Below are 18,437 nucleotides of genomic sequence, written 5' to 3'. Positions count from 1 at the left end.
TTGTGAGCCCAGGTCTCAAAACCATCAAAACAGCCCTTTTCCTGCACATGAATGGCCAAAGTACCATCAGGGCCTTCGTTTTTCTTCCTCAAGACAGCCTCATGGCCTGCACCACTCGGGCCTCTGCTCAGACTTCACCTCCTCGGAGACGCCTTCTCTGACCCCTTCAGACAGAACCTCCTGTCCCCGGCTACCTCTTTTCCCAGCTCGACCACCCTTGTCGCTCCCTGCCACCATTTTCCATATGATGATGTTTCTCGGTCCCCACAACTAGAATGAAGTTGGTACTGGCCAGCTGTGCAACCAGCTGTGCAGCAGGTTAAGCTCTATAAGGCTCAGTCTCCCCCTCCAGTAAAATGGTACAACAAGAACCCAAGCCTCACGAGTTTGCTGTAGAGATTCAAGGGCATGTGAACGAAAGCCCTGAGTACATGTCCCGCGCATGCTCAATAAATGGCCCCTGCTGTTATCAACCATCATTAATGTTAACTGTCATCCCCATTTTACAGCTGGAAAGCATGAATCCCAGCAAAGTGAAACCACGTGTCCAGGTTCACCCAGTCTGTTCCAAGTCCAGTGCTCTGTTCTTCACCAAGTCTCAATGCTACAACCAGCAAAACTTCACTGTGGGCAAAGCAGGTCACTGTAAATGTGGCCAAAGGACTTTTTTTTTCCATGGCCAGCCCAAAGGGAAAGACGGTTTTTCCCACAGGCACCACGTGGCCTGTAATTAACAACTGGAGAACAATGAATTATCACCTTCACGTGTAATGCTCTTCCCACTCAGACATAAAAGTGTCACAGTATCCTGTGCCAGGAAGAAAGGTTAATAATCAGCCCAGCTAATGAAGGACACCCATAAATCGTATAGGTTCCTTGGTGGCTACGAAGGCACAGGTATTTGAACTGGCCAGGCCAGAGAGGAGAGAGCCCCTGCACCTCGGATGAGACCCCGACTCTGGGGCCTTGGGAACCTGGTTTGCAGAACATGAGGGTGAGTCTAGACATCAGGAGGCCCTTAGCGCAGACAGCCTACACTTCCAGCAGCCAGCATCCACGCGCCCCCTCTCAGGGATGCTCACACTGGGTCCAGGATCAAGAGACAGAAGGAGAGAGGTGGGGTGGGCAGAAGTCAGGGCCCCACTGCACCTGGCTGTCCCAGGGGCTCAGAGGTTGTCACGTTCAGTCATGCTGACATTGTGGGAATGGAGAGCCAGGTGGGGTCCCCAGACCCAGACAGTAGGGACTCCCAGGGGGTAACCTGCTGGTAGGTTGAGGGATGCCAATCCCTACAGCAGACAGAAGCCGAATTGTAACTGGAGTGCTGACTGTGGAAAGGATGAGGTAGCCAACAAACATGAGCCCCTCCAAGGTCCAAATGTATGTCGGGGGGCAGGGCCGAGTGGTGCCCATCTTACATGTGGACCTGACTTTGTCCTTCCCTGACCTTCACCAGCTGTCCACTGCTAGGTAAGAAGAGAATAAATATCCACTCCTAACCCGGCATTCAGACACCGCCTCGATATGACCCAGGGAGACTTCACAGCCTCCTATGTCACCTGAGACACACGATTTCGAATGCTCTCATCAGCCAAGCTCCCTGCAAAGCAGGCCCTTCTTCTACTTCTGTGTTCATGGGTGACCTGCCCCCTTGGGGCTCTTCATTCCCTCTACCATGTTCACTGCAGTTGTCTGAGCACCTGCCTTCCCCATAGACTAGTGGCCAGCCAGGGCACAGTGTGGGATTTCTCCCTACATCTCTGCCTCCCCAGCCTGGGTCAGGTACCAACTGTGTACCTTACTCAGAGATGATTTGCAGAGTAAACTGGTGAATGGACAAGCAAACAGTCATTGAATGTTGCTTTCCCAGTTTCCACACTGCTCTCTTCCTTAGAGAAAGGACCCCATTTTGTTAGCGTAGTTAACTGTCCAGCTAAAACATTTCCCAGCCTCTGTTGAAGATAGATATGCCCAACGGATTAAGTTCTGGCCAATGAGGTAGAAACTGTTCCTTTAAACTTCTGACAAGATTACTAGAAAAAACTACCTCAGCTGGGAGGAGAGCCCTTTCCTCTTCTAGCTACATGGAATGCAGATGTGATGGCTGGAGCACCAGCAGCCATTTTAGACTATAAGGCAAACGTGAGGATGAAAGCAATGTACTAGAATGATGAAAGATAGAAACCTGGGGCCCTGGTGACTATAGAGCTGCCACACTAGCCCCATGTGAAGGCTCTCATGTGAAAGGGAAATAAACCCTCTACACTGGCTAAGCCACAGTTTTGGATTTTGTTATATGTAAATAAACTTGATCTTAATTGTTATCAAAACGAAGAAAGACAAAAAAAGAGAAGAAGAGACCTATATCCTTCTCCTATAATTTGTCTAGTCAGGAAGCCTTGATTGGGAACATGTCCATATTGTCTTCACACTTAATCCCACCCTGGGACAGGGAGCTCAGTCGGTTGCCTCTGATACTTCAGCCACACACCCCAGTTAAATAGGGTGTCTGGTCCTTTAGAACAAGCACCAAGGAAGAGCCCTATGGAACTTCCTCCCCAGGGTCCTAAAGAAACTCCACCTGAGGCTGTGGCAGGGGTTCCTCAAGAAGGCTGCCCATCTCTGGAACCCTGTTTTCTGAGCCCTACCCCTGCTTCCTGATCAGGAAGGGGATCCTGACTTCCTGTTTTGTTTTTTTTTTTTAATATTTTATTTATTTGAGAGAGAGAGAGCATGAAAGGGGCAAGGGGCAGAGGGAGAAGCCAGCTCCCTGATGAGCAGAGGGCCTGATGTGGGACTTGATCCTGGGACTCCAGGATCATGACCTGAGCCGAAGGCAGTTGCTTAACCAACTGAGCCACCCAGGTGCCCCATGATTTCCTATTTTTAAACTGCCACCCTCCCCCTTCCTTACCCTCCCTATCGCCCTCTCCTACTTTACTTTTTCCATGGGAAGCACTGGTTTATTACTGTCTCTGCCAGCATGTCCGTTCATGAGGACAAGGATTTCTGTGTGAGAAGCAGACTCCCCATGGAACTGGGAGCCCGATGCAGGACTCGATCCCAGGATTCTGGGATCATGGACTGAGCCGAAGGCAGTCGCTTAACCAACTGAGCCACCCAGATGCCCCTTCTGTGTGTTCTCTGTACTGTGCATTCTTAGTTTCAGAGCAAGGACTGGTACAGAAAAAGTGTTCATATAGATTTTGGCAGTGGAGGGGATCGGAGGGGAGGGCTAAGGAGATGTTGGTTTCCGTCCTGGCTAATAAGTCTGGACACATGTGCACACTCATTGATTCTAAATAAAACAACCCTTCTCAAAAAATACCCATTTCCAGGGGGCGCCTGGGTGGCTCAGAGGGTTAAAGCCTCTGCCTTCAACTCAGGTCATGATCTCAGGGTCCTGGGATCAAGCCCCGAATCGGGCTCTCTGCTTAGCAGGGAGCCTGCTCCCCTCCCCGCCACACTTTCTCTCTGCCTGCCTCTCTGCCTACTTGTGATCTCTCTCTGTCAAATAAATAAATAAAATCTTTAAAAAAAATACCCATTTCAAAAAAAAATACCCATTTAACCAAAGGAAATGAAAACACTAACTCAAAAAGATATTTGCACTCCCCTGTTTCTTGCAGCATTATTTACAACAGCCAAGGTATGGAAATAACTTAAGTGTTCAGCAACAGATGAATGGAAGAAGATGTGATACACACACATACACAGGAATATTTTTCAACCATAAAAAAGGATATCCTACCATGGGCAACATCATGGATGGACTTTGAGGGCAGTGTGCTAAGTGAGATAAGTCAGACAGAAAGAAAACACTATGATCTCACTGTAATCTAAAAGAGAAAAAGAGCTCACAGACAGAGAACAGATTGGTGGTGGCAGGGCTGCTGGGGCGGGGCGTGGGGCAGCAAAGGGGTGAAGGGAGTCAGGGGGTACAAACTTCCAGTTATAAAATACATAACTCCTGGCGATGTCCTGTACAGCACGGTGACTAGAGTTAATAACACCATGTCGCATATTTGAAAGTCGCTAAGAGAGTAGATTATGACTAAGAAAATTGATAAGACAGAATAAGACTAGACTTACTGGGGTGACCATTTCACAATGTATACAAATACGAATCATTACCTTGTACAGAAGTACTAGTATGTCACATGTCAATTACCCAAAAGAAACACAAAACCAACCCTTGGTGGTTATCTGTTCTGTATCAGGCACTATGCTTGGGGCTAGAGGTTCAGAGGTAAAAGGCTCTAACTTCACTGACTCCACTTCTAATGGCTGAGAGGGGGAAGAAAACCTGTTCCCACAAACCACAGGGACCAGAGCTGTTCTAGAGGCTGATGCTGGATGTCAGGGAAATGTGGCCCTAACTGGCCCAGCCTGGGAGGCTGGCGGAGGTGGGGGCCTCCAGGAGGATGACCCTTTCACCCTCCCCTGCAGGGGGAGCCAACTCACTGACTCAGGGCCTCCTGTGTGAGAGGAAAAGTTCTCAGTAGGTCTGCCATCCCCCTACCGCAAGCTGCTATGTGAACCCTTCCAAACCCCCCTTGGAAGAAGGTCTGGTTCCCTTTCATTAACATTTTAATAACTAACCCTACTGCACTCACTCCCTTCCAGGCACTGTTCTAAGTCCGTTTCGTTCATTAGCTCAGCTACTCCTCACCACAACCCTATGGTGTTGTCTTAGCCTCATTCTACAGACAGGGAAAGGGGAGGCCGGGAAAATGAAATGAGCCAATGCCACAGAGTTGGTGTCAGAGCTGGTGACTGGGGAGTCACTGTCAAAGCCGAGGCAGTGGGCTCTGAGCTGCAGAGGCTTTAGCTGCCTCTGGCCACAGATGGACGAAGGGGGACTCATACTCCAGCTGGTTGCCTGACAGGGCAGATAGCACAATTCAGACCTGAGCTGCATCTCCCAGACCCCAGAGTAGGCACTATGTGCCCTCCTAGGGTTCTGTGAAGACTTGGATAGCTCTGGAGTGGACCAGAAGCCTTCCTGTCCAGACCCCTGCAGGGAACATATCATCCACACGCATGTTAACAATCACTGTCTCCCATTGGGGAGGCTCTGCTCCTTCAACATTTCAGACAAGAGGGAGCAGTCGCTCTTCCAAAAGCTATTCTCACCAATCAGGGTTTTAATACAAATTTGCCAGAGCCAATGAATTACTCGCATCGGGGGAGGAGGTAGAGGGCAGGGACCCCAGGCTCACCTTGAGGGGCAGGTAGGCGGCAATGGTGATCCGGGCACTCAGGTGGACGTGGCCATGTCTGTAGCTAACAAGGAGTGTGGTGTAGCCCTGGACCTCTGCTCTCACCTTGACCCCACTGCAGTGCTCAGACCCCGGTTGCAGCCTCCCTGTAAGAAAAGAGTCAAATGGTCACCGTGAACTTGCCTTTGCCTAGAAAGGCATGACAGGCTGACAGCCCTTCCTTCATCCTGGGCTTCATATGCAATCTAATTTTTTCAACTTAAAAATATGAAGTCTAATTCCCATACCAAAAATATACATAGCATAAGCATACAATTCACAGTGATTCCCCATCCCTCCCCACGAACTGAACACACCCTGTATCGAGGATCAATAAACAGGATGACCTATAACCCTGCATCTCCCATAGATCTTTCTGGTCACTAGCCCTCCCCAAAGGAAAATCGCTGTTACCTGACTTTTCACCACCAGCTTAATTTTGCTGGCTGCCCTATTTTAACCACAGTGAATCACTAAACATAAACTCCTTTGTATTTGCCCTCTTGAGCTTAGTATTGGTGGTGAGAGCCCTCCTATTTTGCATGAGGTAGACCTTTGATCCACATTTGTAGTATGATTGCACTGTGTGAATAGACAGCTGCTGATGTCCCCATACTATTGCAAACATCTGGGTTGTTTGCAGGGTGGGGCTCTGATGCAGGGTGCTGCTATGAAGGGGCATGTGTACGTCTTTTCCTGGATGGATATATTCTAGCATTTCTATTACGTGTACCCCTAAGAGTACAGTATGTCCACCCCCCATCCTTACTGCTAGGACCACGTGTATGTTCACTCTTCATCATTATTGCCAAATATCTTCCCCAAAATGGATGCATCAAGTCATATTGCCACTAGAAGCTACACAGCATTCCCACCAATACTTGGTATTTCCCATGATTTAAAAAAAAAAAAAAAAAAAAAGCCATTCTCGTGGAAGGGTAGCAGCATCTTACTGTTTTCTTTCTAAACATATAGAAAAAATTTCCGTGACACCCCACATACTCATCCCCTAGATTCTATGAAGAATATTTCGCTGTATTTCTCTTACTGCATAGCAATCCATCCCCCTACTCATCCAACAACTGATCTTATTTTTCAGTGCATTTAAAAGTAAGTTGCAGGCATCAGCACACTTCATTTGAAATGCTTTAGATATGCATAATTATCTCCAGTTCAGTATTTCGTCCTGGTTCTTTTTTCTTAAGGTCAAATCTACACAAAGTGAGATACACAGATCTTAAGTGGGCCGCACTATGAGTTCAGACAAACACATCCTCCTGTGAAACCCGAACCTCTACCAAGATGTGGGACGTGACCTGCCCCTGTGGTTCCCTCCCACTCCTTCTTGGGTGATTCCCCCCCACCCCCCGCCCTGTTCCCAGAAGCAATCACTTATGACATTCCGATTTTTTTTCCACCATAGTTTTTCTTTTTCTTTAAGGATTTTATTTATTTATTCGTCAGAGAGAGACACAGCGAGAGAGGGAACACAAGCAGGGGGAGTGGGGGGCGGGGAGAAACAGGCTTCCTGCTGAGCAAGAAGCCCGCTTCGGGAATTGATCCCAGGACCCTGGGATCATACCTGAGCCCAAGGCAGACGCTTAACGACTGAACCACTCAAGTGTCCCAATTTAGTTTTTTCTTTTTAAATAACAGTTTCATTGAACTATAACTCACTTACCACAGAATCACCCATTTAGAGGGTACTCATAATTCAGTGGTTTTTAACATGTTCATAGAGTCCCATAGCTATCACTGCTAATTTTAGAACATCTCCTCTCCGGAAAAAGAAACCCTGCATCCATGACCAGTCTCTCTCTGTGTAGATCAGTCTGCCTCACACTGCACATCAATAAAGTGGGCTCTTTGCGTAGGGTTGGTTTCACGCACCATGTGTTTGAAATTCATCTAGGCTGTGGCATGATGGATAGTTGGCTCCCCTTTATTGCTGAGTCTTCCATTGCAAGGGTTCCAGTTTGCTCATCCATTTGCCAGCTGATGAGCACTGGGGTTGTTTCCTGGCTGGGGTGATCAAGGAGCTAAGTCTGCTGTGCCCTGGGCAGAACTCCCTACACCACCAAGGGTGAGCTAGGGAGTCCACGCGCAGAGCCCACGAGCTCCGGAAAACTGCAACTCTGCCAAATAGGCCGATTTGTGTTCATAGCTACATACAGTGACAGAGAAATGCTAGGTCTGAGCGTGGACTCTGCTGGCAGGGAGTCTGGGCAAGCGCTTTTCTGGACAGGACGCCAGGTCCTCTGCATAGCTGGGAAGAGGGTGCTGGAGAACCGGGGGTCCTGACACATGGCAGAAGAGCCCCCCTGAGCTTCCTCCCACCCAGCCTGCCTGGTGGGAAGACTCAGGGCTCCCCCAGTACCCAGGTTCTCCCCATCCTGCGGCCTCCACTGTAGCAACGAGAGATCCACCTGCACGAACCTGGGGCCCAACTTGAAACATGCCACCGCCTCTGCAGTCTCTGGCCTCTGACATACTCTTCCCGCTCCTCGGTACACTCCCCAATTTGTCCCCTCTCATCCTTAGGGTCCCGCTCTCATTTCCTCTAAGCAGCCTTCCCGGACACCCCCAAACTGGCTTGGGCACCCATCTTGGGCACATTTCTGCTCAGGAATACGTTCGGGCGTTTCTGCCGAGGACCCGCCCAACAGTGGGAGGGACTTCCGGGACCTGGGCTTAGGCGCAGGCGCACTCCGTTCCAGGTGCCGTAACTGCCTGCGTAAGGATGGGTCTTGCTAGGCTGTGTGGGCCATGAAGGCGACGCCACACCCTGGTGTTTACCAGGAACCCCCACAGCACGGCAGTTACTAGGTGCTCCGTGAACAGGCTGCTGAAAACCAACTGAGGCTGGGAGCAGAGAAGGGGCCAGGGTGGAGCAAGAGCTGAGATGTGGCCACCCTGGGCACTGAGCCTAGCCAAGTCCAAAGCCTTGGGGTTCCACCGGAAGCTCCTTGGTGCCTACAGCCCCAGGACTTTCAGGGGAACTTCAATGTTAAAGACAAGGAGGAAATGGGACCCCAGCGGCCAACTCCAATAGGAAGAGAGTGGAACCTCAAGCTGACCCAGAGGGTGCTGGGATCCTGGGGCCGCCCCTTCCTGAGAACCAGGACCTGAGTCCCATCGTTTGTCCTCTCAACCTGGGCAATCTTGCCTGGGAAAGAGGCTGAGACAGAGAAGGAAACCTAACAGGGGGATTCCCCCTCTGCCCTGAAGCGTCTGTACCATGAGTCTCTTGTGCCCCAGACAGATGTCACCCGATCTGCTGGCCCCACCTGGTCTCCAGTCCCACAGATTTCCACAATGCCAACATCCCTCTGCCCTGACGAGGCTCAGGTGGTAATATACATAGTTCTCATAAAACCTGGATCCTACACACAGGCTTTCCAAAGCCAAATCAGCTACACACTGAGACATTTCAGGGGCTTCGTAAGGGAAATTTTGATGCCACAGGATTTTGGTCTTGGCTGTGGTATTTAGAACCAAACTCCTTGAAAAACCTTCTGCACTGGGCTGAGGGATGTTCATTTGTAACCCTCACAGCAAGTGAGGAGCTAGTATCCCTGTTTTATACATGGAAAAATCAAGGCTCAGAGAAGTTGGGCAACTTGTCTACCACCACAGAGCCAATTTATGGAAGAAGGATGCTCAGACCCATAGCTGTAGAGCTCCCAACCCTATCCTTCATTCCCAGGACCTCCTGGGCACTGACCTAGTGCCTGGAGCCATAGCCTGAAGACTCTCCTCCCAGATACACATCAGGGGTGCTACAGGGGGAGCCATCAGCCAGCCTCTCTCTCCCTCATGCTGAGGTCTTCCTCCATTCTAAATGGTTGCCTCACTAAGGACACTTAAATTTTCAAAAAGCTGTTCCTCCATGGATGGTCAGAGAGGGCACAGCAGCATCATCCAAGGAAGGACGTGAACGTGGTTTGCTTAGTGACCTTTCAGAGACACTGCCCCCTTCCTTGGCATAGCTTCAGGTTCATAGGTCTCCACGAGTAACCACAACTACAGCAGGGGCACGTGAAGCCGCCCAGGCACTGCAGGCAATCCTACAAATACCTCTGCCAACTGAGCTTCTTAAACCTGTTGGGATCGAGTGGTCACTCCTGTGCTCAAACACCAACAGTGGCTTCCCACTGCCTAGACCCTGAAGTCCAAGCCCTTCGTGATTCATGATTCCACAGGTTCCCATCCCAGGGCCACGGTATGCGCCTGTGCCCCACAGACGTGCCCACCTCTGGGACCACAAAGACCCTGCCCACCTGTGACTTCTAACCCCTGCCCAAACCTTCCTCTTCCCTCAGTGAATTATCAGTCCTTGGTTTTCTCTGTCCACAGAACCTCCCCCACCCCCGCCCTGACCCGCTGCCCCTGGCCGGCTCCCCTGCAAGGCACCATTTCTCAGGGGACAAAAGGCTTCAGGGTCAGTGTCAGACTCAAACCAGTCTCTATCCCATCCCACCTGTGCCCTTGTGTGATCTTGAGCAGCCAGGCAGCCCCAGTCTCTTCCCATGACACGTGGCCCAACCACAGTCCCCCTCCCCTACCCCCAGGAAGTCTGATGAGTCACACACACACCGAGTGCTCACTGCACCTGGTAGGGTTGACATCCCTTAAACTAACTTCCGTGGCCACCATCACCACCTATATCACCACTGAAACCCTGCCTGGCATGCCCAAGAGGAAAGAGCAATGTGCACAGCTTCGACTATTCAGGGGGTCGGACCCTGCATGCCACCAAGGTGTCAGGACTCTGTCACCAGCCAAAATCCCTATGGACTGTGTATTCTGAGCTCCTCCTACCATCTAGACACTGTAATGGGCACGAGGACATGCAATTCTACTTAGGATGATACCCATTTTAGAGATGTGGAACCCGAGGTTCTGAAAGCCCAGTGACAGAGCAGGTCACACGTGGGCAAGAGCTAGACCAGACCATTGCAGACGGATGCCATTCCTGATGCTGTAACCCTCAAGCCCTCTCTTTAGGAATCTGGGGCAGCCCATGTTGAGAACTTCGGCGGTCTGGCCTGATCCCCGACTGGCGCCCGCCCACTCACCAGTGCTGGTTTACCTGGAAGTGGCTGGAACACGCCCTGGTTCTCCACCTCAATCACCAAGTCAAAATGGGAGCAGTCGCTCAGGGTGACCACCTCGTTGGCCCCGCCAGGAATAAGGCCATTGATCCTCAGGGGCAGCTCCAAGGTCTGGCCCACACGGGCCTCCACCTGGCACGGGGCGAACTCCATGCTGCTGGGCTCGATCACATACACCTGGAGGGCAGGGGTGCAGATGGAGGTCAGCAAGCTCCATGCGAGAGGAAGGGCCCGCACCAGTATTTACTAAGAGCTGCCAGGCTCTGGGCACCAAGGACACGTCAGTGAGAAGACTGAGCTTTGGAGGACATGGGTGCTGGGACTGGAGTGAGTTCAGGGACAGAGCTGTCCGGGAAGGCCCCTCTGAGACGGTGACTCAGGAGCTCAGATCTTAGGGGCATGTCAGAGGTGGCCAGACAGAAGTGTGGGGGAAAGACGTTGTAGGAAGAAGAGACATTATATGCAAAGATCCTGAGCCAAGCAGCAGCTCGACTTACTGCAGGAATATAAAGAAGGTCGTAGTACAGGGCGAGAGGCGTCCTTGCCCACAGCTAACACTTCGATGAAACAAAACTTTCCATAGTCCAGGTTCTATTTTAAAAATGTTGCTAAGTTCAATCCCCTCAGCCTGTTTCTTAAGAAGATTCTATTAGTAATCTCTATTTGATGAAGACACTGGCACGGGAGGTTAAGGGACTTGCCCACCCACCATGGGAGTCTGGCCTGGGCAGCCTGGCCCCAGAACCAGGCTCTAACCATGACACACACTGTCTCTCAAGGAACTGTCCTCAGACTTCTGGTTGAACAACTGGGTGAAAGGTGGCACCTGTGCTGACATAAGGAAGCTTGGGGCGGGGGAAGGGAGCAAGGTGGTCATAGTTTATCCCACATTCCACAATTATGCTGTAGCTAAAGGGTCTCAGTTACAACACTTTGTATGCGAGAATGAGATCAATCTTTAGATGGGGTGTGTGTGTGTGTGTGTGTGTGTGTGTGTGTGTGTGTGTGTGTGTGTGTGTGTCTGTCTACGCGGATCAGTCTGTCTGTCTGTCTATGCGGATCCAAATAAAAAGACTAGAATCATCTGTCCATCCATGTTCCAAATAATAAAAGGGCAGGCTGGGACTGGACACATCACATATGGAGCTTTGACTTTTGCTCTCAATGAAGTAACAACGGCAGGTTGAGGTCAGGGTCAAGAAGTTAGGAGGCCGAGGTGGGGCTGGCAGAGGCTCAGTGGCCGGTGACCACTCCCACCCAAGGCCTTATGCTAAGTGAGTTGGTCCAACATCACTTGTGATGAAGAGCCAGGTGTAGGGCCCCAGTACAGGGAGAGGAAAGGAGTCAGAGCCAGGTGTCCTGGAGTCTGGCACCTCCCTCTCATTGTGAATTTACCAACACTCAGTGGCCCTTCTGATTTGGAGATTCAGACCTCTCAGGTCTGAGGAGTTTTCTAGAATGACTCCTTTGAGTATCTCAGGTCTTCTGTGTTCTCTGATCTCCTTTCCAGAAATTCCACCTATGCTGACCCTGGCCCTTCTGTGTCCCATCCCCTGGCTGGTGGGGAATGTCACGTCCATCCCCCTGCCCACCACCAACACCAAGTACAAGACCGAGGACTGGATGTGAGGAGGTAGCTAGAGACCGCCATCCTCAGCTCTGGGCCCCTGAGGTCTCACCTTCATCTCCCCGAAATGTAGCGGGTTCTGCACATCATGCGCCTGGATCACACTGAGTCCGGTGTCACTGCCTGTGGTCATCACACCCTTGACAGTGACAGTGGCAACCACATAGCTTGACGAAGACCAGCTGAAGTTCCCACTCCCACCATGGGCCTGCAGAGAAGAACCATCAGATCAGTCCACCTGCCTGGTCTTTCTGTCTCACTCTCTGACTCAGATGGTCAGCAGCCTCCCACCCCATGGAAAACCCTGGCATCGGCTGATATCTGGCTGGAGACAATCTCCCTACCTCACTCTCTCTGCCCTGCCTCGTTTCTCCTCCTCATACTCTGGGGGTCTTGTGGCTGACACCCACCGTCACCTGTGACAGTGGCCCCAGATCAGGGAGCACCTACAGACTGGAGTGGGAGAACCCTGGGCCACAGTCAGGTGCTAGAAGCTACTTCCCTGACCAGGCCCAACACTCCCTCCCGGCACATACCCCTGCCACTCCTGGTCGTCCACCATGGAGCAGAGACAGTCCAGTGGCTTCCCAGGTCAGGGGCCACCACCCTGGAGCCCAAGAGAGGCCAGGAAGGGGAGACACCTGTGTGAACAGGCAGCAGATCCCAGTGACAGTCCTCACTGCCAGGGAGGCAGTGGGGACTGATGGGCATTCTACTGGCCACTGATGGAGACTCAAGCCCCCATGGGAGTCAGTCCCTGCTAGTGAAGGCCAGGCGGGCACATGAACATCAGAGACTGAGAACACATGACAGGTGACAGAGTTAGAGATGTTTTTCCCTGGAATTTCACATTTTTCTCTGGGGACAGTTACACTACTTGTAGAAAATAATCTTTTTTTTTTTTACAACAACAAAAAATGCAGGTGGAAGTTAAATCTGTATTCCAGGTTTTCTTTATTATGCTTTCTTTTCTGTTTTTCAGGTTTTTTTTTTTCTGATTACCAAAATACAATGCTGTGATAGAAACCCCAGAAAATACAAGAAGCATAAAATTCCCTGATTTTAAATTCTCTCCAACCACTAGAAGGTAATAGTAAAAGAAACAGGATGGGTGAAAAGCTCCAATCCCACGGAAACACCCAAAGGAATGCACCCAGATGTGGGGAATCACGGTTACCTTTATTGTGTACTGATAGGCGCCTGTCTTTGGTTGCCACGGAAACGTCAAGATGCTCGGATAGAGGGTGATGGGGACGTGAATTTCTACCTCCTGCTGGTTCCACACAGGCACCCGTAATGTGTGGACCCCTCCGTCCTACAGAGAGGTGAGGGTGCCGCACGTCACCATGACAACCAGGTCATCAGAGGTTTTCCCAGTCAAGCAGACCCCCGCCCCTCCCTGGAGATCAGGTCACAAAGAGATTCCCTGATGGTCTGGGAGCAGGAAGGAAGATGCTAGATACCCTGCAGCCTTCTCTGTCTCCATGGAGACAGCTTCCCAGGGCTCTGGAACAGCCACCAAGTAAATGCTGCTTGACTTCACCTTCTCAGCACCCTACCTGGGATGCTGTGGTTACGCCCGCTTGACAGATGGGGAAACTGAGGCATGGGGCACTGCAGCAACTTTGCCCAAAGTCCCTGGAGCTGCAATGACAGACTGGTAGGAATTGCGGTCTGGCCTGCAGGCCGCTCTTTTCTGCTGCCTGTTAAGGGGCCAGGACAGGTTTTGTGCAGGGTAGGAAGTTAAGAATACCCATGCTAATGTTCCAATCAATAAAAAACTGCTCATGCCTAGAAGAGACTGGCCTTTTAAATGAAGGGGGAAAATGAAGACTTTAAAGGATTCAAGAGCTAAAATAGCCAGAGGGTGCTCATGGCTCCTGGAAACAGTACAGCTAGACACACGGGCCCAACTGCGTTTCCCTAACAGGGTTTCCACCCCAATCCCAGAAGGGCAGGCTTACCTTGACAGAGGCTGGCAAAGGGCAAAGGAAGAGGGGTACCCCGTGTGGACATGCGGGACAGGGAGAGCCCAAAGCCCTGCCACCAGACATGCCCCCATGAGCCTGGATGAGAGGCAACCCCCACGGTACCCACAAGAGTGGCGCACCAGGCTGAACTTTGGGCACCCTGCTCCCCCGGTGCATGTCCAGCCTGGGAGGGCGCAGGGGACAGAGGGAGGGAGGTGCCGACTTGCCTGGTCTACCACGGAGGTGAGGGCTGCCTCGATGGCCGTCTGGCCCCTCTTTATTGCCCTGATGTGATGGTATGACCCATTCTGGGAAGAAGTGAGCACCTCAAAGAACTCAGGAGGCAGCACGGTTTCAATGCGAATATTCTGGAAGGGAGGCAGGATGAGTGAAAGAGGTGTTTCTGGGAGTGTGTCTGGGAGTCAGAACGCAGGAAAGGAGCAATGTGACCCACAGAGAGCAGCCAGACCGGGCCATGGGGCCCCCTGAGGCCCAGAGGTCTCCAAAACCAGCAGAGCAGCTGGACTAGACGTAGAACTGGGCTCTGTCCCCTCTGGCCTTTGACCCCCCTCCTAGGCCACTACCCTCTCCCCACATGGCCCTGCTGTGATTACCCATGTGGTGCTCAGGGGAGCCCAAAGCCTACTATCGTCAAGCTTTCTCAGACCTTGAGGTTCCAAAGAGGAAAGCAGCAAACACCAAAAAGGTCACCAATATCCATTAGAGCTTTCTTCCCCCCAAAATGTTGGATTGACAGTCTATGTAAAACAACACGAGGAAAGCAATGACCTGCAAAGCTGCCCAAGGGGGAACATTGCTTCCTTCTTCTAAAACCCCAGAGGCCCCTACGAAGGTCGCAGACGTTCTAGCTGATGATACTGGGAACTTCTCACGAAGGACCAAAACCTGCTGAGATTCCTGTCCCTCTATGTCTGCCATTCCTTTCTAGAGCCAGAAAGCTAAGCTGGGCCTGGGTCACAGTTACGGGTATTAGACATTTACAAGTATTCCTGGCCCCGCAGGGAAAGGTCAGGAACTATTCCCTGTCTTCCACAGAGCAGGCAGAGACAGATTCTCAGCACCATGAAGTCTCAGGCTAATGACAAGGGAGCAGGAAGGCAGCTGGCAGATGCTACTTCCCATCTCTGCCTTCTTGAACCTTCTTGAGCCTGCAGCCTTCTCTCCCCACTTGGTCCCTGCAGGGGTAGGGCTGGGGGGACAGAGATTCGCAGGTTCACAAAGTCCAGAGAGGCACCAGGGATGTCATGGTGCTGTCCCCCATGAACCCAGCAGCACCATCAGCAATCACTGAACTCAGCTTGCCTATATGGGGGCCCTGCAGCTTTGGGGGGCCACTTCAACAGACACATCCCGCACTGACACCCCGCTGGGACCCAAGGCAGGCACTCACGTCTGACAGGTAGACCTTGTTGCCGGACTTGTCAAGCACTTCGATGGTGACTTCATACAGGCGGCCGGTCTCCAGCACCCACCTGTCACCAGGATGGACTGTGAACCCTACAAAACAGGCAGGCAACAAAGCCTGACCACTTGGGCCACAGGGACGTGCCACTGAGGAAGAAAATGGTAGCAGGCACACCTGAAGGACCCCGCAAACTATTTACCTGCACTCCTCCAAGGAGAAAGAACAGCTGCTAATCATTGGGAGACCTAATGCCCACCAGCAGCCCTGGGGATGCAGATGCTGGGCTGAGCCCTCAGCTGCCCCAGCACCACCTGAGCATATCCCACTGTCCACTGAAGGCTAGACTCTGAATCCATCGTAATTGTTATGAACCGAATCCACAGTAGGTCTGCACTCTGAATCCACAGTAGGTCTACTCTTTAAATCCACAGTGAGTCTACATCTGAATCCATAGTAGGTCTGCGCTCTGAATCCACAGTAGGTCTACCTCTGTATCCACAGTGAATCTACATCTGAATCCACAGTAGGTCTACCTCTGAATCCACAGTAGGTCTACCTCTGAATCCATAGTAGGTCTACCCTCTGAATCTACAATGAGTCTACATCTGAATCCATAGTAGGTCTATATCTGAATCCACACAAGATCTGCACTCTGAATCCACAGTAGGTCTACCCTTTGAATCCTCAGTAGGTCTACATCTGAATCCACAGTGAGTCTACATCTGAATGACGCCTTTCTGAATGAATGAAGCTCCTAGGACCCACAGGGCTACCCTGCCTGGTGTTTCAACATTGTCAGCTCAGGCCTGCACCAGTCAACAAGCTCGTGTGATGGCTAACAGGAGGACCCAGGGGTTTGCTGCATATTCTCTCGCCTGAACCCATTCAGTACACCCAACAGGTACGTCAACAGGGAGGAAACTCGAAGGGAGCATCATCTCTATGACCTGGGCTACACATGTGTCCCAGACATCTCTCAAGCACTCAACAGTTACAGCAGCTCTGGGACCGGGCTCTGTCCCCACAGGTCCTCCGTGACCGCAGACTCCTCCCTTCCTCTCTTGGTCAAATGCCTCCCCTTCTTCCCCACTGAGACTTTTACCAAATGTCTCCTTGCTTGAGGGGCTCCTTTGTCACTGAGCTGATCACTGGGATCCCCAACCTCTAGATGTCCACAGCCATGGTCAGGTCTGGACAGAGCCCTGGTATAGGAAGCAGGAGGAGACAAAACCCTCTGGACTCTACCCAAACACTTCTCTCCTTCTGGAGCTACCCACCTACCTTGACCTTGGCCTACCCTCTGCTTGTTTCTGTGCATCAATGCAAGAAGGACTGGGGAGCAGCCCTGGCAAAAAAGCTGGCAGAGCTGGCTAGGGTGAAGCATTTTCTGGGCAACTGCTGTTGCCTTTATTTATTTATTTTTTTAACTCCTGTCAATAGCATCCATGAGGACCCATGATGACCAGACTCACCCAGGTATCCGGGTTCAACCACGTAGATGGTGCTGTTGGGTAACCTGGAAGCACCCTGCATGCGGATACCTGAATTCTTACTTAAGGAACAAAACACATGAAGGCAAACAGAGCAGGTGGCAGGATTCAGCAAGACTAGGGCAGCCTGATTACCACGGAGACAACACGTGCATGGGAGAGAGGATGAAAACCCTCTTGCCTGAGGCCAAGTAGAACAAAGCCATGTTCCAGAATCAGAGGCCCCCGCACACTTCCCACACAAGCAGGGGAGGGTCTCTTGCAAGGGACACTGGAGACTACCCGGACAAGGCTAGGACAGGGACAACCTACACGCTGGTGTGCAAACAGCCTTGGCCAGGCCCCTGGGATGGGGCTGTCCGTGCCAGGGAAGGTTCCGGAGGCAAGGAGCGAGCCTCTGCTCCTGCCACCACCTCCTGGCCCGGAGCCTCTTCAGTGAGTCACCCACGGAGGTGAGCGATGCCACACAGCCGTGTTGCTATTTTGGTTCTTTCTGATTTTTCAGACCTTGAGGGGAAAACAGGGTTATTTTTAGCCAAGCCAAGCTTTCGGGGAGAAAAATTACTCCTAAACAGGCCAATCTCCTGTGCAGGACGCACATATGGACTTGCAGCCAGGCTAGAGAAAGGATATTCCTGTGGCTCAGGACCAGGCTGCTCTGTCCCAGTTGCACAGCGGTGACCGTCGACGTATCCTGGTCCAAGATGGCCACAGGCTGGCCTGTGGCTCCCTCGGGGCTCGTGATGCTGTTCTGAAGCTGGAGCTCATACTGCTCGGAAGGCATTGACAGCTCTGGCCACCCAGAAGCAGAAAGAACCAAGTGGGAGAGACAAGAGCAAAGACAGGGAACGTTACGAACCAGTACCTCCGCCCCACCCCAAATCCCTGGACCCGACCATTCGTACGAATGCTTGATTTTTCTTTTCTTTTTTTTTTTTTTTTTTGCTTAGTTTCTTCAACACTTTTTTTTTTTATTCCAGCATAGTTAACACAGTGTTATAATTTTCTCGACGCTTTAAAATTTAACAGTATTCTCCGTGCCCGTGGACAAAACTGACACTCTCCATGAATTTTCAGAAGCAATCAGTTTTTTAGTGACTGTCATAAACTGCTATTTTTTTTCCTAATTAAGCACAGCTTCTGACAGCAATTGTAGGCTGCCTGCAGAATCCATGAGTTAAGTGAATTCTGCTGCTGCACCGAGGGGCCTAGGGTGGGGCTCACTGGAGCCGTGAGGCCTCTGGGAGTGGGGGGTTTCCAAAAAGGCATCAGTCCATGGTTTCCCACCAGGTTTGGGGAGCTCAATCTAGGATCTGCAAAGAATGTTCTCCGTCACCATCCTGACCATCCATCAAGGTTTCCCAGCTCAGTGTCATGTTGTAGAAGAGAACTCACTCAATCTGGGCCAGGATGAAAAACGATTTCCCTAGGAAATGAGGGACCCTGCAAAACCCGCCACTTTGGCGTCCGTCTTCCACATCCTGTGGGTAGTGACCACGAACGCTCTTATAAATGGCTACTGCTGACCACAAAAACAAGATGTGGCGGG

General features: G+C 51.4%; 1 protein-coding gene across 1 annotated transcript in view; it reads right to left on the bottom strand.

Moving 5' to 3' along the window:
* LOC111159061 (nucleoporin 210) overlaps positions 1–18,437 on the bottom strand; it is a 104,508-nt gene that overhangs the window by 51,573 nt on the left and 34,498 nt on the right. Inside the window, exons 7-14 of the mRNA XM_022521440.1 lie at positions 17,522–17,680; positions 16,871–16,939; positions 15,384–15,490; positions 14,200–14,340; positions 13,180–13,317; positions 12,055–12,210; positions 10,354–10,552; positions 5,223–5,368 (exon numbers count right to left, since the gene is read on the bottom strand). Coding sequence (XP_022377148.1) covers positions 5,223–5,368; positions 10,354–10,552; positions 12,055–12,210; positions 13,180–13,317; positions 14,200–14,340; positions 15,384–15,490; positions 16,871–16,939; positions 17,522–17,680 — 1,115 coding nt within the window. The remainder of the gene's footprint in view (positions 1–5,222; positions 5,369–10,353; positions 10,553–12,054; positions 12,211–13,179; positions 13,318–14,199; positions 14,341–15,383; positions 15,491–16,870; positions 16,940–17,521; positions 17,681–18,437) is intronic.

The sequence above is a fragment of the Enhydra lutris genome, unplaced genomic scaffold (assembly GCF_002288905.1).
Source record: "Enhydra lutris kenyoni isolate GAN:26980312 unplaced genomic scaffold, ASM228890v2 scaffoldscaffold66, whole genome shotgun sequence".
In the NCBI taxonomy this organism is placed as follows: Eukaryota; Metazoa; Chordata; class Mammalia; order Carnivora; family Mustelidae; genus Enhydra; species Enhydra lutris.
This window is presented reverse-complemented; position numbering and strand designations above follow the sequence as displayed.